Raw genomic sequence first — 22,151 nt, forward strand, 5'->3', positions numbered from 1 at the left:
CGAGAATAGTTGACGCAAATAGAATAGATGCTTTTAAGGGGAAGCTAGATAAATACATGAGGGAGAAAGGAATGGAAGGATACGTTGATAGCGTTAGATGAAAAGGATTGGGAGGAGGCTCACGTGAAGCATAAATGCTAGCATACACCATTTGGGTTGAATGGCCTGTTCCTGTGCTGTAAACTCGATTGGACTCTTGAATAAAAAGAGGAACTTGGCTGCAGCAACCAGCTACATTTAGAACTGTTGACAAGTCTTTATAAACAGGTGTCCTTCTATTATTGAAACAAATGCCAGAAATAAAGGTCCAAATAAAAATAATTTCAGTTATCTTTGCCAAATATTACAAGACTTTAAAACAATGTATCTGGGGAAAAATTTGTTAGGACAAAAAAGTGCTTTGGTCCATGAAGTACCAAGCTTCAGGACAGATCACTATTTTCAGCAACGTGGCACTATAAAGGCCAGAGATAGGAGTCCCAGTTCTCAGCACATTCAGTTTATGACTAGGAGACTTGCCAGATTACCACCTAATAGTAAAAGATTTTAAGATAAAGTATTCAAAGAGATTGGAAATAAGTGGATCAAAACCACTCCCCCATCCCCCAATCCCTGAAACAAACCTTCAAGTCAACTGAAAATGTTGACTATTGATGGTATTGATGATACCTGCAAAAGAAAATTTATTATCCAGATTCATAGAATCATACAGCACAGAACGAGGCCATTCAGCCCATCAAACCTGTGCCAGAAATTGACTCATCTGGCTAGTTAAGCAGCACTGGGAAACCAAAGGAGAAAGGTACACAATGCTCTAACAAGGCCAAGAGTGTTAATTCAAACACTTAGACTGAAATTATTATATCAGAAAAAGGCCATTTTTATTGAAGCACAAGCCTTAAATCCAGTGATTAATCAAGAGAACAAAATGAAAAACATCTTGACTGAATATAATCTAAGTACAGTAATTCCATTTCAACAATATTTTTTAAGTTATTTTACAATATCAAACCATCAAAAGCAGTTTTAAAGGCAGAGTTTCTTTTCATTTTTATTAATGTTAGAAGAAAGCAATTATTTCATACAGCCAAAGCATATAGCAGTGACAGAATTGACTTGAGGAAGTATACTTTTAAAACAAAACAGGCAGCAGTTTAGTTGCATACGGTAATATATCGCAAGCATTTCATTGTTTTGCTATGTTTATAAGAATGTACATTTACGCACGGAAAATGTTTATCTTACAGAACTGAATTCTCCTCAATTTCTTTTAGGCCAATATCTTCAAGCACGGAACTCTAGGCCAAAACTAAATGTTTAATAAAAAAAATCATAGAATTATACATCATTACCTCTTCTCCCCTAGAAAAGAAGATACCTTCATTGATCTGAATCTCGGTAGGGGTATACATTGGGAACCAGGCCTAGAAAGCAAGCCAAACTCAATATAGATATTTTGGAGAGATCTATACTTTTGGCTCAAGGTAATAGCAAGTTCTAGGCAAATATTCAGTGATATCAAAAAATTACAAACTCAAATTGGGATCCAAAAAATTATTAGTGCATATGATATTTTTGTTGTATATATATGATTCTGCTTTGTTGGCTTGATGCCGGTGCTGGGTTCTATAAGATGTCTGTCTTGCTCGGATGGAACTGAACCACTGAAGAAAACTTTGATTTCTCAGTCCACCCCCCCCCCCCCGCCCCATATACACTGTAACGGTCATCACATTTCTCAGGTACCGATGACCTGTAAGATTATCTGAACACCTGTCCTCTAGCTTCTAATCCAAATATTTCTTCAACTCTGTGGCTGATTATATCACATTTCCAGTCACAGTGGAGTAGGGGTGGGGTTGAAGAAACTGTGGCCTGGCAGTTGTTAGCAACCGTTAGATGCTGGTCACCAAATAAGGATAACGGAAAGTGGCCAAAATGGGCAGCTGCTTTAAACTTGATTCGACTGCTTGTTAAATGGCCATGCCTTTGGCTACCAGATTTTTCTTAATGGCTCAATGGGCTATTGGCCGTTTCCAAACAAGGGATTTCCTATCCCATGCCCCCAAATGTGACTCAATGTTTTGAGCTAACTGGAAAACCCTTGTGAGGATCAAGTTTGCAACATTTGATACATCTGAACAAATTGATATAGTACTTTGCTTTCCAGGTTGCTGCCTGCAGCCTAAACTCACAGCTTAGCATAGAATTGTCACTTCTCTAGTAAGAAAAAAATAATATTCCAATCTTCTAAAAAGCCCAGCTTGGCAGATAATTAATCTTTTGAAAAACAAATATATTCAATTATTAAATAGGATGGAATCGTACTGACACAAACTTAAAAGCGTGTAACCCGACACCCTTGTATAAGTGCTACTGCTTAATCCAAATAAGATACATCTGTACAGAAATATAAATGTCTGTATGTGGACAGCTTCCAGCTCCCACTCTTAATAAATAAATTACAAAGGAGACTTTACGCTTAAAAGAGATAAGCCGGAAAAAGTTAAGCTGGCACTGTTTTTTTTCAAAGAGGCAGGTCTGCTTTGGACCTTCTGAAACTACAAGGCTGTATTCAATAAGATTATATTTTGCTTCTCTTTTTGGAAAATAAATATATTTATACCAAAGGTTTGTAATACAAACCATTGGCTAAAAGGGTATTGCTTTATGTCAACCAAATAACATCTGTGGGTGAACTTATTACTTGTAATAACATCTTAGATGTCAAAATAGCTTTCACGTGTTTAAAATGTACACTTTAGCAAGTGTTGTCCCAGTCTAGATCCATGCTTAAGGAATAAGGAACAATGGGATACTGTTTATTGTTCAGCCTGTAAAACCTTTTAAAATCTACTTGCACTTAAGTGAGATCTTCCCTGCTCTCCACATATGACTAAGTATCCAGGCTTAGGTTGTCATGAAGCAGCATTATCCATAGCATGCAATTGGTAGAGAGACTTTGTAGTGGCATCTGTGTCTTATCTGAATGTGCATTATTAATTGTACCTTATTGAATTCCTAAGACTTAATCTTTGAAGGTTCAGGGAGATACTGCAATCATGAAAGTTACATGTTCCACACCTGACGACATTAAAATGTATCTAACTGAGGATTTAAAAGACACCATCTTGTGTGCTGAAAAATTGAAAGATTGGCAACTTATATTTGACGTTAAAATTGCTTACAAAGGCATAGAAATATTGATTTAATCAACTTAGATTTTAAGCCAGACATTCATAAAGAAAATCTTATTCATTGTTAGTGTGAGAACCTTTTGATGAATCAAAAATAATTGAGAATCTAGAATAAAGCGATTTCCTTTTAAAGTTTTTGTTAGATTTTAATTCCCCAACTATGACTGGATGATTTCAAAACACAGGTGCAACAAAGCTTCCAATTTTTCACCTTAATTATCCAAATAATCCCTGATAGAACAGATCCACAGCCACATTATTGGTAAAGGGCCTAGTGGTGTGTACAAGCTATAATATATTTTCTAGGCTGCCAGCGGCTATTTACATTATTGTTTAATGGAAAGTATTTGTATGCATCAGTGTTTTACAGGGCAATTTCGGGTAGCCACTACACACCTTCAGAATGTTGAAGAAAATTAGTCCATTAGGCAAAGAAACTGGAAGCTTTCCTCATGCTATCATATCATATACTGAGTATAAAAAGATGGCGGGATGTCTTTTGAAACATGGAGCTAAATGGAACACAGCCAGTATAATAGAAAACAATGCGAAAATAAAGGTAGCCCTCAAGAAACCTCAACTTGTTTAGGCAATGTTTGCCATTTACTGGTCTGTTCAATAAGGATTATTCTGGATAACCAAGACTGCATTGTACTTTTTTAAAAAATCATCTTAATCAGAAGTATTGCTTTTTCTTCAATGAATAGCAATACTTTTCTTTACACTTTTATGTAAACAATCAAAAATCTGGTGAAATGACCACAAATTATTATTGGAAAAAGTACTTACATTTTGATCAATTAATTTTTTGTGAAAGCTGCAACCATTCACTGGCTACTGAGTGTACAGTATGGATGATCAACTGAAAGCTTCATTGTAACACTGTTTTTGGAATACATACTACACATGCACATTAGCCATGCAAGGGCTTATAGGATAGAGGCAACCTCAAGTAATGTGCCATTAAATTGTCACCCTGTTATATCCATAAGAGCACATAATTATCACAAATCCACCAACTATTTAAAGAATTTCACCAGCTGATTGGTAGCACTGTGTGTCTTCGTGCATTTTAAGTTGCAGTTCACGGTGAGTGAAGTAATTAATTGGACTTTAATCTACTCCTGGATCCATCTAAGCATATATCTAGTTTTTGTCAATTCACTGGTAAATACAAAGAAATATTTTGCTACTTATAAATGTAATATGGACATAAAGACATTTGCAGCTCATTGGTGGTGATTAACTCAAACATTAAAATTAATAGTTTCTGCCAGTATAGAATGCACTATTTCAGCTAAAAAGAGTGTGTCCTAAATCAGCATACACAGCTTGCTCTACGGAGTGCAGTAAAACCAAAAACCAAAACCCACAGTTATTTCATGAGTATAACCCTGCCCATTGAGGAACAAAGATGTAAGAAGGTATCTTTAAGTATGCCAAATTACAGTTCCAAAACATTTCTTACACAAATACAATACAATATATGGGTTTTCAGAAACATTTCCAAGTGTGTCCTTTAGTTCGGACCTAAGTTTCTGGTTTGGTCCTCGTCCATCACACACAGGCTGTAAACTGTAGTCCCTGGGCTTGGATGACTTCGGAATATGAATGTCTAATGCTTTTATAATCATTTGGCTCGTGCACCACTGTCTCATTTTTAAAAAGTAACATGGACAATAACATCAAAATACAATTCTCCAAAGTTTACTCAACCGTCACTAGATAATGTCTTGTGGCCCCTATTTTCTGTTTTTTGGTCTTCATAAAAACTTCAGCATGGCTTGTTTGAATCTCTGATAAAATACACAAGTATTTGTGCATGTTCTAAAGAGCGGAGGCATGACTACAAGATTCTTCTAATCTTTACAGTAGTCAATTAAAAGAGGCCTATCATATTTTTGATAGTCGCTGTGGCAATTTTGTGCAGGCTAAGAGAATATACTGTCACTTCAATTCAGTTTAAAAACACAAGTGCTGAAACACTACGTTATGGTCCCACCATAGCAAAAAACAATCCAGTATCCACATGGCCAATCACAATTATATAACTGCAATTGACCAACAAATGATGGTTGTGAGATGCTAAAATGTTAATTATATCCAACCCACGCCAATCTGATTGTTGTTTTTGAAATATGATGGTCATCATCTTTGGTTGGAAGTCATTTTGACTTGGTGGGTATTTGGCCACTATAAGGTGAACTGATTATTTTCCACCATGGCCCACCATTTGACAATACGTATATACAATAAGTACCTTTAACCAAAAATCATATTCTGTACATGGACATATTAGGATATTTTCTTTCCACTATTCTCTCAGCTACGGCTAGAATTAATGTATACAGAGAGAAGGTTTAAATTTTTGAATAATTACTGTTGCTCATACATCTTTGGCTTTCTAATAAGGCCTCCAGACTGATTCGTCCATTCGTCCTGTGGTGGTCATTGATGTTGGAGAATTGCTTTGGCTACCATCAGCATCCACAACATCATTCTGATTGGCCAAATTGGGATTCATAAGTGTGCTTCCACTAGATGCACTGGTGCAAGAAGGCAGCATTCTGGTAGGTGAGCGCTCTCCTCCTGCAACCATGGAAAATTGGTATGATCCAGCAGAGGTGCCATAGTAGAGATGATATGGTGAGACACCGGTCTGAAAGGGTCCACTTTGGTTCTGGGCTGATCCAGGATAAGGGGGTGGCAGGTAGGTATGGTACCGGGCTGTGGCTGCCATACCTGTCATGCTGATGCCCCCAATGCCGCCTGTGGATGGAGAGGTGGAGTAGGTGAAGGCAGCAGCAGACATAGCGCCGGGATAGTTCATGCGAGGATCTGAAAAGCGGGATTCTGTAAGCGAAGATAGTCCAGGAAACTGGCGCTCAAATTGGCGAGGGTCTGCAAATGGACTGATGTCAGAGGTGCCTAAGGGAAAAGGAAATCAAAGTAAATGTTTGAACGGTCATTATATGATATTGGCATTTCAAGTCTAGCATTCTTATAACATTGTTGGGGAAGCTATACTTTACATTGATTTACAATTGAGGCCCCTGAGGCCCCCTCAGAAGGGTGGAAAAGATCCCATGGTACCATTCAAAGAAGAGCAGGGAAGTTCTCCCAGCATCTTGGCCAATTTTTAATCCCTCAATCAATGTCACTGGTCATTTACACCATTGTTGTTTGTGGGACCATGCTGGGAGCAATTAGGCTGTCGCATTTCCCTACAATACAATAGTGACTGCATTTGAAAAAAACTCATAAAATGCCTTTGAGATATTTTGACTTATTTATGAGCATAAAACATTTAAATTTAAAAAGATGAAGTCAAAACAGAAGAAATGAAGGAGTAAAAGATTAATTCACTGAACTGTGTATATACTCAAGGACTCCTTATTTTTTTAACTGGAATTGTTTGTGTTCAGTGCAGCACCATTTGGAAGTGATTGTAAAATCCAGCTGCATCATTCAAAAGAAAGTATAAACACGCTCATATTATATTATAACCTGCTGCTGAATAAAAGCCTTGTGAGTACAGAACTCTGCATAAACAATCAGAAACTGCTTCAATGTTGAGCAATGCTACTGGTCAATGAAGGGCTGCTAAACCCAAACAGGAAAGTACCCAGCCAAAGCGCTGAGTCACAAAGCCAAGCAACAGACTATGTACTGCTGGAAACCCCTTGACTCCAATGATTTTCCATGTGGAATGGCTTACACAACTACAACAGGACTCTCATTCTGCAGAATCTGTGTATGCTGTCACTCTGGAATGATTCCAAATAGGCCACAACAACTTCACCAAAATATGTCAGCTTATTAATGTGACTGTTTTTAAACTAGTGGCTATTTCTTATATCATACAATTTTATATCTCAATATGCTTTTTTTTTTATTTTCTAAAGCACCGAACCTATATACTTGTCCATTTTCTGCCATAGACTGGATTTCTTACTGGTTTCCAGATTTTAAGTATACTGCCTGAAAATTACAGAGAAATTTACAGCCCCATTCCCACTCCAATCCTGAGATGAGCCTACCACTGGGAGGATGGAGCACTCACCTGTTTCAGGTGATAGGTGTTTTTAATATGCCAATTAGGATTGTATGATGCCCATAGGACTTTGCCACTTTGAGAGACAGCAGTGTGGTACAGTCAACTGGAGGACCAATACCAGTCAGTTTAAAATGATTTTTGTTGGACCAGGAGGACCACTCCTGCTCCTCTGGAGTCCTGAAGAATAATCTGGGCTGCTGCTAGCCCAGCCTCCGCAATTGCAACAACTCCAGAAATCTGAAGTATTCAATTTTCATCATCTGGATTCCATGGAAAACCAAAACTGAGATTACAACACTTCAACCCCACCTACTTCTCAGGTGATTATTGACTCCAGATTGACATAGAAATAAAAAATAAAGTATTGTAGATGTGAGGATACAAAAAGGCAAATGTACCCATTACTGAACTTTGACAAGAGAATTCTGTGTTCATTGTTAGTGTATTGGAGTTCAAGGAGGTAATTTAAATCTAACTTCATTGGGAAACTGATGGCTTCAGGTGCCCATCCAATTTTACTCTTCATTGAAATCAATGAGCGGGCTGTAAAACCTGTGTTCTACCTGGTCCTGTGAGCTTCCTGTTTACCTCATTAGGCTAAAATGATCCTGAGATGGTTTCCTTTGTGCAGCACGTATACTAGCATTGTATGACGGAAATGTGGTTAATACAGCAGGTGAACAGAAGAAAAATGCAATGTGATTTACTGAAGTCTACGGCTTCAGGAACTGATAATACTTGAAAGTCCTGCCACAAGCTTTTAGCTGCATTTCTATTTACATTATATAGAGCAGCCACAGAGTAGTTTCACTCGCAACATACCAGAATCAAGCCAAAGGTTCCACATAAAATAAGTCTGGTGAGGAATCACCCCCACCTGGGCAAGTAGTAAAATCACTCAAGTAAATTTTGTGTTCCCAAGCTCCAGGCAGGTAGCCATATTTACAAGGAGTGAAATGGAGCCACAGTGTTGCAACCAATATCTCTGCACATTTGCTTAGCGTTACTAGGGCCAGCGCACATGCAGAGAGGATGGTGAGAGAGCACGACTGGTCAATATGATTACTAAGGTTAGCTGGCAAAGTCTGGTCATGGAGCTATTGGAAATAACATCATCTAATATAATTCAATGCCAAAACATTTTTGTAAAGACTTTTCATCTGACAACAGTGAACCTTTTACAGTGCAAGTTAAACACAGAAACTATGGCTCAGCTGATGTACTTAAATCAGATTTTAGCAATATTTCCATAGCAGTACTTTCTACAGGGCAATGATTTTTTTTAGAAGGTGTAGCAACTCCTCCTGATCAGTTTAAAAAAAACAGGCCGGCTGTTTGTGCACTGCAGGAAACTGAGCTCCTGAGGTGCCATTCTTGGATAAAGCTATAATTCCTGTCAAGTATGCCAGCACCTCAGTCTGACTCTTCTGGCATGCACACAATATGCTACAGGGGCAGACTGTTAATCAGCATACTTGAGATGGTTTACAACAGTGTAATTAAATGATGATATCAAGTCTGAATTTTAGGGTGGACTGTTAGGTGTGAGACAGTAATTTAAAGAAAATTACTGCTCTCAGTAATCAAATGCTAAACTGCAAGAAACAATGAATTACAGTGAAGACTTTCATCTTTGATTTAGCACCCACGTGCAGGCAATGTGTTTTACAAAACCAACAGGGTTTATTTGTTTTTAAATGAATTTACCTCTCCCTCGTTCCAATTTTACGTTTTTGTTTAGCTCACTCTGTTCTATGAGCCATTCCCTGGTGAATATACAGTAGTTGTGCAAGAACAGCCTGGGATGACTCACTCACCAATTTCTCCACCCTGTGGGGATGCATGAAATATTCTCTGCTGTGGGCAGGATTTGTTACTTAAACAGGTCATTGACCTGCTCTCTCTAATTGTTACCACAGTTGCTATGACAAGTTATCCCAGAGAAAGGGAGAATATTACTAGATTCCTTATCTAAATAGAATAACAAAAACCTCCCCCAGCCTACAACCCTCCAAGATAACTGGCCTCTTGCTCATCCCTGATTTTAGTCACCCCACCATTAATAGCCATTGGCTGTGCCTTCGGTTTCCTCAACCCCAAGCTCTGGAATTCCTTCCCTACCCATCTCTGCTTCTCTACCTCGTTTCCCTCCCTTAAGAATCTTCTTAAAACCCATCTCTTTGACCAACCTTTTGGTCACCTGACCCAATATCTCCTCATGTGGCTCAATGTCATACTTTGTTTAATAATGCTCCTGTGAAGCATCTTGGGACATTTCATTATGTTAAGGGTGCTATAGAAATAGGAAATATATGGTTGCCAAACCAGATTGTTTTGCCACATGTTAGTCTGGATCAATCACTTCAGAGTTCCACAGACCTGACAACTTTTCACGCCATTGTTTCCCATTCATCATGTTTCCATGTTTCATATCTTATGGAGATCCTGACAATCTGGTACATTTCCAGTATTCTATTCACTGGTTCTCTGAACTATTCTGCAGTGATGCAATCACACAAACAGTCATTCCAAAGGCAGCCATTCATTCAGCACTATGCAACTCTGGAAACTACTGTCATCAACAGAAACGTAAGGCGAATTTGTAAATAAATCACATTACCAACACACACCAGTTCAGTGAGCTTTGCCAAACTGACTCACTAATTTCTGAAACAAAAAAATAGCTGGAAAAACTCAGCAGGTCTGACAGCATCTGCGGAGAGGAACACAGTTAATGTTTCGAGTCTGAATGACTCTTCATCAGAACTAAAGAAATATAGAAATGTGGTGAAATATAAGCTGGTTGAGGGGGGTGGGACAGGTAGAGCTGGATAGAGGGCCAGTGATAGGCGGAGGCAAAGAACAGATTGCCAAAGATGTCATAGACAAAAGGACGAAGGGGTGTTGACGGTGGTGATATTATCTAAGGAATGTGCCAATGGTGACATTAAGGGTAGAAAGCAGGACAAACAAGTGGCAGATGGCCCTAGTGGGGGTGGGGTGGGCGGGAAGGGATCGAAATGGGCTAAAAGGTGGAGATAAAACGATAGATCGAAATAAATTTAAAAATAGGTGGGAAAAGAAAAATATATTTAAAAAATATAAATTATTGGAAAAAGGGGGATCGGAAAGGGAGTGGGGATGGAGGAGAGAGTTCATGATCTGAAGTTGTTGAACTCAATGTTAAGTCTGGAAGGCTGTCCCACCCCCTCAACCAGCTTATATTTTACCACATTTCTATATTTCTTTAGTTCTGATGAAGAGTCATATGGACTCGAAACGTTGACTGTGTTCCTCTCCGCAGATGCTGTCAGACCTGCTGAGTTTTTCCAGCTATTTTTGTTTTTGTTTCAGATTTCCAGCATCTGCAGTATTTTGCTTTTCACTAGTTTCTGAAATCGTTTCGTTTCAAATTTACGTTTGGTGATATCTTTTGATGATAAAGAACTGCCAATTTCTCAAAATGCACTGATCTTGTTTGATGGAAGTAGGTAATTCTGCTGATAAATAAATTGAGTTGAAACTGCTCTTCACCACAAAGCTCTTTCTTAAAAGCCAATAAAAAAATACAGCTTTTCAGTGTAGTCTTAGATTAGAGGGAGATGATAGATGATAACAATTGCTTGTTTGAGCACAAAGAAACCTAAAATTAATGCAATGAGTCGGACCCCAGCACTGGCAGATTTTTGTTTCTGACCAGGTCATGGCACACACATGCATTACACACAACCCAAGAGATAAATACCTTACCTGGACTTGTTAACATAATGGTAACTGTAACCTAACCACATTGGTCAGTGGCCCATTTTGTGGAAATAACTTCTTGAGTTTAGTCAGGCAACTAATTCCACTGTTTTGGCTCCCACCCAGTTAAACATTCAAGCCGTATTCATTTTTAGTTTGAATCTTCTTATGTTACTTCAGTCCTAGTAAATGTTTAATTTGAGGGAATATTTGTGCAATGAGAACGGAAATGACTTTTTGGACAGGCTCTTTCGCTCGCGCACGCGCACACATGCACGCACTGAGAAACACAGGCACATGCAGTATCTTTTACAGAAGAAAGAAAAAGGGCAGGTCATAGAATTTCCATACCCTCTGTCAATGCTGCTCTGTAGGCAATGCATCGGCACATGTCCTTGAGCAGGATGTGAATGGAGCAGATTCTCCACCCGAATCTCGCCTGGCCGACCAGCCAGAATTGGCACATTCTCTTGTGGCAAGCCTGAGGCCAAATGCCAGTCAAGAACAGGACTTAAACTTTGGTCCCCCAGTTTATCACTTTAGCACTGCAAGTACTTACTAGCTCATTTTATTTAGGAGAGAAAAAGACTTTCCATCCCTAATTTCCAAGGTCTCAGAGGCGAACAAACAGTATTTAGGATGCTCTCCAGTTTACCATAGCCCTACTTTTGAGGATACATTCAAACTGAGGTGAGAAGACAGTGCTTGTATGGCCACCAGTTAGTGAGAGGTGGTGAATATATCCTCTGCTTTGGTTGAATTCAAGCTAAGGTTCCAGAGCTGACTGTAGTGTCTTAACCCACTTTGTTTTGCATGAGATAGAAGAAAAATCATCCTGAGAAGGAGAAAGAGCTTAATTTCCATTCTAATTTTAAGTGAGTGTAACTTGAAGTGTGCAGTAAATATTTGGACAGGAGAGTGAGTGTATGTTGGGGGAGGGGGGGGGGGTGTTGTGTGCAGGGATTGCAAGTAACATTTCATTGATCTGCTTTTAAAAAGCTCTAAGGATTTTTAAATGTCTCTGCTTTTGGTCAAACTATGCAGCTGTTAGAACAGAAAATGCTGGAAAAACTCAGCAGGTCTGGCAGCATCTGTGGAGAGGGAAACAGAGTTAACGCTTCAAGTCCGTATGAGAGTCGTATGGACTCAAAACACCAACTGTTTCTCTCTCCACAGATACTGCCAGACCTGCTGAGTTTTTCCAGCATTTTCTGTTTTTATTTCAGATTTCCGGCATCCGCAGTATTTTGCTTTCATTTTCGTGCAGCTGTTAGATCTTAAACATGCACTAGCTGTGAAAGAATATCTCTCTTTCTCTGGGTTATTGAGCACATGTCACTATTCTTTCATTTTATTGGGATGAACAAACATTAAACCTTGCTGCCTGCCTGATTCACAGAGTGACAGACACATTCATCAATCATCGGGTATGTCATAAAAAAAGGAACATGATTCCTGACAACAGGTACATGAGCGTGATTAACAATTTGTGAGAAAAGTTCTCGAATAATACAAAGCGCTGGATTTTACATGCCCCCCACACACCCCAGCTGGGCATGATTTTGGTGATGAGGCATGTAAAATTGGGCAGGTGCCAATCCTACCACCTGCCTGCCCACTCCTGAACTCACCCCCATAACATATTAGATAGTCAAGTGCTAAACTTGGCAGCCCACCTGCCAAATTTAAATAAATAATCACAGGTCAGTTGAGCTGGTTAACAAGCCAACTGACCCTAATAATACACTGCCCACGCCATAACATGGTTGGTGTGGGCAGTCAGGCAGAAGTGGGCAGGCCATTTTTACAAAAAAAATTCAAAAGGGCAGGAAGGGAAGGGGGTACTGTCTTCGGGGAGTGACCTTAGCTCATCAAGGGGCAATGCCCTCCCCTTTCTTCCTACCCGCCTGCTCACCAAAATCCGATTGGCTGGCAGCTCCCAAGGGTGGGATTTCCTCCCCAGTGAGCAACGCACGTCCCACCGGTGGCTACTTAGCTCACTCACAGTGCCTTATGGCTGCAGGGTGGGCTGGTGTGAAGTGAGTCGGCTCTTTGGGGGTTTGGTTGTGTGTGTGTGTGTGTGGAGAGGGGGGAGGGGGCGGCGGCGTGTGGAGGGGGTGGGGGTGAGCCATCCACCCCCCTGTAATATGCAGCCCAATGTCTGGGAATTTCTTGTGTTAAACCTCGTTGATTCAAAGATATATTTTGACTGCGATTCTTTAAAAATGGGCCATTTGCAAAAAGGCCTGCAAAGGGAAGATTGCTCTGTTAACTACTACAAAATCATGAAACCAAAGAAGTTTACAAGGTTCGGTCCATCATGTCTGTGCCAACTCTTTATTGGGGCCATTTACAATTCTTCCTTGATCTGATCTCTTAACCATTAAAACACTAGTCCAAAAAGTGTTGTTGCGATATTAGTGGATGAATGCCATAGAATGACAGTCCTTTGCTATTTTAGCACAGGCGGTTTCACAGGCATCTCTTAAGTGAGAAGGGGCAAAGCTGGGCCAGTGAGGCCCAGACTTTTCTCGTCAAGCCTAGAGGAGAATATTCCTGCCCTCTTTAGCCCCACAAGGGAAAGTTTCAAACTTACCCAACAGGGTTGTGGCCTCATTCAGTCTAGGTTTCACTAAGCGAGGTAGCCATTGTAGGAGCCCTACTCACTCAGCATTTAAAAAGTCACTGGGTTCCCGTGCATAATATGGACTCTGATTTGCATAAATATATGCAGAGTCTGCCTGGGGGCGGGTGCCACGGGGTGGAAATGGACACGTTCTGGTTTTAACTCTAGCCTCTGCTGGTGTATGCTAGACATAAGAGTTAAAATTTCCCTCCCAGTCACTACACTGTGCCTGCTTTGAGTCTGTGTGCACAGAAGTTTACATGTGCACAGCAGGCACAGTAGCTTTACTGTTTATTCCAACCATATTTTTTAGTGTGGGTGGCCTCCCTGGAGATGTATTCTGCACGTTCTTGTGACTGTGCTCTACTGGGTACCAATTTAACCAACCTCAGCTATTGCTCTATACATTTGCAGCAGGCTCTCCCAGAATGGAAAATTCTGAAAGTCACACACATCTACACCAGAATCGCTCAGTTTGCCAGTCCTGCCTGACCAAGGTTCCTCCTAATATTGAGTTCAACAACTTCAGACCATGAACTCTCCCCTCTATCTTCACCCCCTTTTTTTTTCCCTTTTTCCAAAATTCATTATTTTTTATCCGCTTATTTTAATTTTTTATATTATTTTTTATTTATTTTCATTTTTATTCATTGTTCTAACCCCTTTTTTATCCCCCTTTTTATCCCATTCTCGATCCTTTTTTCCCACCACTGACCTTACCGCCCCCCCCCACAAGGGCCATTTTTTGTTTGTTCATGTTGTTCTTTCCAGAGTGCTTACCTTTGTCCTGCTATTATCACATTCTGCTTTCTTACCTTTGCCACCATCAGCATCTTTTTTGAGCCCTTACTGCTACCATTAACACTCCCTTTGTCCTTTTTGTTCATGACATCTTTGTCAATCTCTCCTTTACCCCCACCTATCACTGGCCTCCTATCCAGCTTCACCTGCTCCACTCCCCTTCAACAGTATAAATTTAATCTCATTTCTACTTCTCGTTAGCTTTGAAGAAAGGTCATACAGACTGAAACATTAACTCTGCTTCTCCCCCCACAGATGCTGTCAGACCTGCTGAGTTTTTCCAGCATTTTCTGTTTTTGTTCCTCCTAACACCGGACATTTTCTAGCATAGGATTCCATTCTGCACTTAAGTTCCAGTGTAACAACAGCACGTAAACCTGTTGCTCGATCTGAGCATTTCTTTTTTTGTTGCCCTCTCTGCTGTCCCCTCTACTGGGCAGGTGTTAATAAAGTTAATTCGATAATAGCTGCCTGCAGCTGAGCTGGTCTTGCTTAGTTCAATACACAACAAAAAGATGACAATAAGGCTGGGATGGAATTTTCTTTTACATTACGTTTCATTTGAGAAACTAAGACCTGAAGAAGATTGTGTCACATTTTTGGAACTCCGATAGTTGATGTTGAGGAAGTTTGAACAATTTGAAAGATTGTGTACATTGAACATTGTGATCAGTGAGCCACCACTGTATGTAACTGAAAAAAAATGGCATTGAAGGCATATTTGGGGACAACGGGGGAATTCAACCCTAACAAAGAGGACAGGTGTAATTAGGAATGAAGGTTACACATTTGGCCGAAAATGAATAAAATGGGAAATGAGGATAAAGTAAATGTTTTCTTCACCAAGATGCGGCCAGACGCTTTTGAGGTGGTGTCAATCCAGTGTTGCCTGCAAGACCCCAGTACCATGGAATATGCTAGAATTAATGAGATTCTGGACCCATGGCATGACTAAGAATGAGATTGCATTGAGAGTTGCCAAGTGAGCCTGTTGCAAATTACATTCTTGAATTAAAGAAACACTCTCGTCACTGTGGGTATGGCGTGAACTTAGAAATCAACCTTAGAGACCCATTTGTAGGAGGTCTAAAGAACAAAAAAATCCAGGCAAAGATTTTGGGCAAAAGAAATAAGCTGACTTGGAAGGAGACCTGTGATGAGGCCACAGCAATGGTAATGGCAGAAAGAGAGAGTTGCAGTGTGCAAGGAAGTTCCCTGCCTGAGCCAGCATGGGAGGTCCACCAGATTTCAACAAGATCCAGGTCACAGCAGCCAAGTTCACAGTCCTAGAGTCAGAAATTTAGATGCTACCATTGCCATGGTAGCCATCAACCATTTAAATATCCTCATTTCCAGTCAAAATGCTAGGCCTTTGGGAAAGTTGGTCATACCCAGACAGCATGCAAGATTGAGGAAACAGTAACAGGTCATCACCATGGTCAAGCTCCAGGCCACAGCCATGCATCAGGTTGAGGTTGTGGTAGACCTAAAGCTGCTTCAGGAGTATGGAAACAGAAGTTATCGAGTAGGAAGATCAGTTGTACTCAGACAGAAAGAAAAACAGCACAGGGAAGATGTAAGTAATAGGGATGAAGATTTAATTCCAGCACCTACAGTAAAACTGAAAGTCAAAGATTCACAACTTACTTCCATCATAGATATAGCTGCATTAGTGTCCATTATCTCAGAAGATTACAAGAAATCCTTAATCCTTTATGCAAAACTGGTATGAAACTGATTAGTTATTCCAATAATAATACTGACTTAGTATTCCAGTGTTAGGTTGAGTTATTGTTAGGGTGAAATATTGACAATGCATCCTGTTAATTTGCAATTGGAATAGGAGGGAACAAAGTCTCCCAGGTGGCAAGATATTGGCTTAAGAAAATACGATTAAATTAAGCAGAGTTATTTACAGTAGGGATCAGTAAGAGCATGTCTGACATTGGGAAAGCGCTAAGAGGGCACAAAGTGGTCTTTTAGCAAGGAAGACCAACTGATAAAATTAGGCATCATCAAGGTGGAAATCAAGATGTAGGACAATGTACAGCTGACATTTTGCAAGGCTAGGCCAGTGCCTTATGCACAGTTAGAAGCAGTTAAGTAAAGAGTTGGTGAAAAGTTGTAAAGTGTGCCACTGAATGAGAAATGAACCAACTAAGGCTCCTTTCATTCCATGGTCAAACACAAGAAAACCATGGGAGCGACTGCATGTTGATTTCCTTGACGTGACTAAGAGAATGAGTATTTTGTTTTGGTCGATAACAATGGCAGATGGATAAATGTTAAGTCTGTGCCCAATACCACAAGTGTCAAAACCATTGAGGTTTTGAGGAGTTGGTTTGCAAATGTATGGACTGCTAAGGGCGTTGGTGTCAGATAATGGTCCGCAGTTTGTCAGAACAGTTTTAATATTTCTGAGTAAGAATGGAGTCAAACACACTCTAGCACCACCATATCACCACCATCGAATGGTGCTGTAGAAAGAAGTGTACAGATTGTGAAAGGGTCTTTGCAAATCTGTTTGCTACATGATAAACTAAGATGTAATTCCCATGATTCTCTTCAACACAGGCCAGGCAATTTTCTGTTCTCTTACAGAATAACCCCACAGTCTACAACAGGTTGCTCGCCTTACAAGTTTCGTTTTTAAACACACTCCTAGGACAGGGTGTAGTCCGCTTAAGCTGGATGTCAATCGCAAAGTAAGAGAAAAGCAAGATAAAGTGAAGATGAGTCATGATACGCCAGGCATGAAATTGAGTGTTCAGTGCTGGTCAGAAGGTCATGGGGAAAAACTATTGAGATGATAAGGAGAAGCATGTGATTGGAGTTGTTGCAAAGAGACTAGGTGCATTCACGTATCTAGTGAAGATTGGTCAATGGCATGTCAGGAAATCTGACAAAGGGAGAGCATGATAAACTTCCTGTAGATCAAAATCCTCCTACATTCCAAAATAAAAGCTTGAAAGAAAGCGAAAGTCAAAAAGAAACCAAAAGTTTGTCAGTATTACAGAATATTTGACTAAGACGAATCAATCGATATTACAGTCCCAACCATTATGTGGAGTTGGTAGTCAAAGTCAAAGATTTGGCACAGTCAGAGACATTGAGAGAGCAGAGTCAAGCCAATAGAAATGGATGGAGATACCCACACAGAGAGAGAGAGATTCCAGATAAGTTAAGTGAACGTATATAGGAAGGAAAAAGAAAAAAGTTGTTCTTTTCATTATTTCTTGTCAAATGATATTTTTGTTAAATGCATACTGATGTTGAGGAAAAACATTTGTTAACATGTAAATTATTCTGCAGTATCAGTCATATATGTTTTGGTTGTGCTTACAGTAAAAACAAGTATGCACCCCAACCTGTTAAATTTTCAGGTATTGTTGATGTTGGTTTGGTCATATTGTATTTTAGGAAATTATGTACACGTACCATTTTACATTTTAATATAAAAGATTTTTTTTTAAGTGAGGTGGGAATGTAGTTTATTGTAATATCTGAGCATTTTGTTATATTGCCCACTCTGCTGGGGAGGTGTAAATCAAATTAGTTCAGTAATGGCTGTCTGCGGTTGAACATGTCCTAGTCTTACTCAGTACACAACAAAACCTTATCTTCATAGCAGGCTGGACACTCACTTTTCCAAATGGGCCTTCACATCTGTTTGCAACCACAATTGAGGATAGTGAGTTAGCACATTGCTGGAGTTCCACTTTTGACATTTCTAATTTGTTGTTATGCATCAGCAGTGTGGGCAGTAAAATGTCATTATTCACTGATCACAACCTCAACACAATCTCTCAATATGATGCTGCACAGCCACTCACTCACATCCTATTGTTCTTCTTCTGTCACTCATTGTCAAACAGCCCCCTCCTCCATTGCCACTTAGCCCTCAAACTTCCCCTTTTTTCCAAACTATCTACCACTACTTAGCCACTTGACCTTGTCCTCCTTTAGTTGGGTATCTGGGCAGTGCTGGAGCAGATTTCTATACAATTGCAAATAAAGAACTCTCCACATGTTCCCTTGATAGCAGGTTATGTTCATTTGTTTGGCAAAATAAGTTTAGGGTACTACATTCTATTATCAACACCACCAGCAGTTATTATTTGAAGTAACCATACAAAGTAACAAGTGTGGGGAGAAGCTAGCCCCAGCTTCGGCCCAGGCTGATTTTCATTTTTAATTTCCGATGGGTTCTGTTTTATTTGATTTTGTTCCAGGCAGCCTTTCCATACAGAATCAAATGAAACTGTGGAATCAGATAGCAAGCAAAGTTCCGAGTTAGAGAATCGAAATTCTAGGATATTGTAAATCTGGAACAGCCTAAAATAAAACTTCCCAGTTCCTGGTACGAAGGCACGATCCATTGACTTTAAGTGCTGCACTTATTTATGTCCTTTGCTGTGACTACTTTTTTTGCAGAAGCGGATACTTTTGGTACCACCTCAAATATTAGCCTAATTACTAAAGCAGTGACACTGAGTCATACGGCTGTGGGTTCAAGTCCCACTCTAGTGTCTTGACTTATCACAGCTGACCCTCTACTGCAGCACTGAGTGCTGCCCTGTCTTCCAATGAGGTGTTAAACTAAAGCCCCCTCTCTCCCTCTCAAGTGGACATAGAGGATTCCATAGCATTTTTTCAACTAAGAGCAGATGAGTTCTCCCCAGTGTTCTGGCCAACATTTTCTCTCAATAAGCAACACTAAAATAGATCATCTAGTCATTATTTCTTTCTTTGTGTGAGCTTGCTGTGTGTAAATTAACCTTTCCTACGCTACAACTGTGATTACACATCAAAAGTACTTCACTGGAAATGAATTGCTGTGGGATCTGCTGAAGTCATGAAAGGCACTTCATAAATGGGTAATTGATCTGTCTGTCCATCTGTCTATCTATCTATCTATTTTCATACATCATTTGTGAGAGGTGTTACCTGTATCAGGGCAGAATGGTGCTGTATAAAGTCAAGTAGGGTAGTCAGATGCAGACTATTGGTTCTAATGGCTTTCAGCATTGTTTACTTGCTGAAAATAGCTCTGACAATATGACAATATGCTCAGCTCATGATAGTTAGCCATGCTGTAACCACATTCAGACCTCAAAAGTGTAAAGGATCCTGAAAATAGGTGCAATGTCCTTTGGAGGTACAGTATTACTCCAAGGTGACAAGAAAGCATAAATAATAACAGAAACGGGATTTAATCAAAAAAATCAGAGAAAGAACCCTGAAATTAGATTTATGGAATATGGCTCAAATGGTCTGATGTTTTTTAATTCCTGTCTCGCTGGAGTTGAGTGCAATGTAATCATTATTATGAGTTGCAATCTATGAAGATTTTAGTCTGTTTTGTAATAAGATCACAGTCCTGGCTGTTCTTTTGAGTTTCCATAACTGCACACTGTTTGTATTTTTGCTTTCGGGGCAACACCTAAAACACACTCTGCCAATTAAAATGTAACCTGTAGAGGCCACAAATTACTTTTGGCATTATGAGTGGACAATACACTTGCTTGCTATTCTTCTGCCCATCATCTTAAAGCAGCTGTTGGCCTTTTTAAACAAGCAGGGGTTCACACCTCAGTTAAAACAATGAACAGAGATACACCACAAAAATATCTTAACTGCTAAGATTGACAACAACTATTTCTAGTCTATTATCTTTTTCAAACCAAAGCATAAAGTTGCAAGCTCCACAAAGGTGAAGAAGCCTATTGGGCCCACTGAAGCTCATTTGTCCAGAAAGACTCCCTATCATGGCATCCAACTGCTCCTTAAAAGATTCCAGAGTTTTCCATTTCACTACCTAACACAGAACTCCGTTCCCTGTGACCACTCCTTGAAGTAAAAGAAACTTGCTGACTGTTTTGAATTTGTATCCACTTGTCCTAATATAATGTTTTACTTTGAAATATCTTTTCCCATATCATGTATCAGCTTGTATACCTTTAAGGTCACTTTTAAAGTATAAAATGCACAGCTTTCTACTTTCTTTCCTCATGACTCTGGCCTATGACACTGGAGATCAGTCTCAAGGCTCCTTTCCAGTACTTAACTATCTCCCTATCTCAGTGACCAGAACAGTATGCAGTTCTTAAGATGTGATCTGAACAGAGCACTATGTAGTTCCAGAAAACTTTGTTGTTCTTTGGAGACCAATCGGCAGGCTACAGATAAAGAAAACATTCTACATTTTCCTCTCTCCTTGGAAGATTTTATTGTGCAGCTTTAATATCTGGTTCTTTCTGTAGTTTTCAATTGTGCTTTTTTATTATGAGAGTCTGGTGACTGATCCAAGCTCACTGTACTTGATTGGTTAAGCCTAGGTGTGGACTCAGAGAAAATGAAACAAACTGTAGAAAGAGCTGGAAGCCCGAGCTGTAAGCATGGAGTAGACATTTTAAAGCACTAACTAAAACCCGTTGCACACATAGAACTGATGTCAACTCGGCATTGCTCCGAGATATAAAATATACAACAGCTGACCTCCCCATCCCCAACACCGCTCTGCTCCCCCCTCCCCCTCCCCTTCATCCTCCCCCAGGCTTTGTTTCCTTTATTCCCTATCAGAGCTACCTTTCACCAGGACCGTGGATGGTAGGATGATCTATATACAGCTCACTTCTCTATGACCACTATCAATTCTGGTCTATGATCACTTGGCAAGAAGCTTGTTCAATTTTTAAAATCTCCCTTATAGGATCTGTTCTCTCAAACTGATCAAGAAAACGCACTTGGCACACGTGGCAGAGAGATTTGAATATTAGGCAGCCAAAGGATTTTAACCAACCATCCAGTTAGTATGAAAGCAGGTGTTCCATATTAAGAACCACATCAGAGGACATTTGTTTGATTTTCTTTGTTCCTATTTACATGAAATTCTAAGTCACGTTAGAATACTTTGTGACTTTTATTTTCATAACATTACATAAGAAGGGGTGAATGGGATGGATCTGCCAGCACTCTCTGCCTCCTCAGTTTGGTTGGGTTTATATGAAAAGGATTTTTCCTTTTTCCATTCTGGGCTTGCTTTTCTCCACAGAGGGAATGCTGTGTGTTTGTTTTTTTATGTAAAAAGGAATTGGTCTGATCTCCACCTTCCAGTCTAATTGTTTTGACTGGAAACGCACTAAAGTGGGTGTGTTTGTTGTTAAGTAAAAATGCGTGCGTGGGAGTACATTACTGGCAGTATGAGAGCTGCAACATGGACAGGGCATGAGTATTCAAGCAAGCATTCCATTACAAATATATCTCAAGATCAACAGTTACGCTGTCCCATAAGTCCATTAATGCTGCTTGTCTTATTCTTTCAGGAAATTTTGTATTTTATAATTGTGAAAGATATATTGCGTAAGGAATATTGAGACCTGTGCATGAAAACAGGCTAAGGGCAGGAATTATATAACAACCAACCACAAGTGGTCATGAGGACTGCTTTTCAGTTTAGTTTGGAATATACAGTGATATGATGCATGCACACAGATGCCATTTGTGTCATTAAACCATCACAGTATTTGCACATGACATCATAAATATGCAGCAAAAGTGGCAATGGCAGGAAATCTGTCTAGTAAAATGCCAAAGCTAAGAAGTTATTCTTTCAGGTCCAAATTATCTTTAATCTGCGTGCACTGCAGCTGTAGGATTGGGTTCTAGACTAGTTTTAGGTCAAAAGTAGTTCATTAATTGGGAGATTGCAGATTCTAGGCTTGGA

At 39.7% G+C, this 22,151-nt stretch overlaps 1 protein-coding gene across 1 annotated transcript in view; it reads right to left on the reverse strand.

Moving 5' to 3' along the window:
* Nucleotides 1-862: 862 nt before the first annotated feature.
* The window catches only part of LOC144695968 (runt-related transcription factor 3-like), a 154,760-nt gene continuing 133,471 nt past the window's right edge, over nt 863-22,151 (reverse strand). Inside the window, exon 8 of the mRNA XM_078567091.1 lies at nt 863-6,125. Coding sequence (XP_078423217.1) covers nt 5,602-6,125 — 524 coding nt within the window. The 3' untranslated portion in view covers nt 863-5,601. The remainder of the gene's footprint in view (nt 6,126-22,151) is intronic.

The sequence above is a fragment of the Cetorhinus maximus genome, chromosome 21 (genome assembly GCF_964194155.1).
Source record: "Cetorhinus maximus chromosome 21, sCetMax3.hap1.1, whole genome shotgun sequence".
In the NCBI taxonomy this organism is placed as follows: Eukaryota; Metazoa; Chordata; class Chondrichthyes; order Lamniformes; family Cetorhinidae; genus Cetorhinus; species Cetorhinus maximus.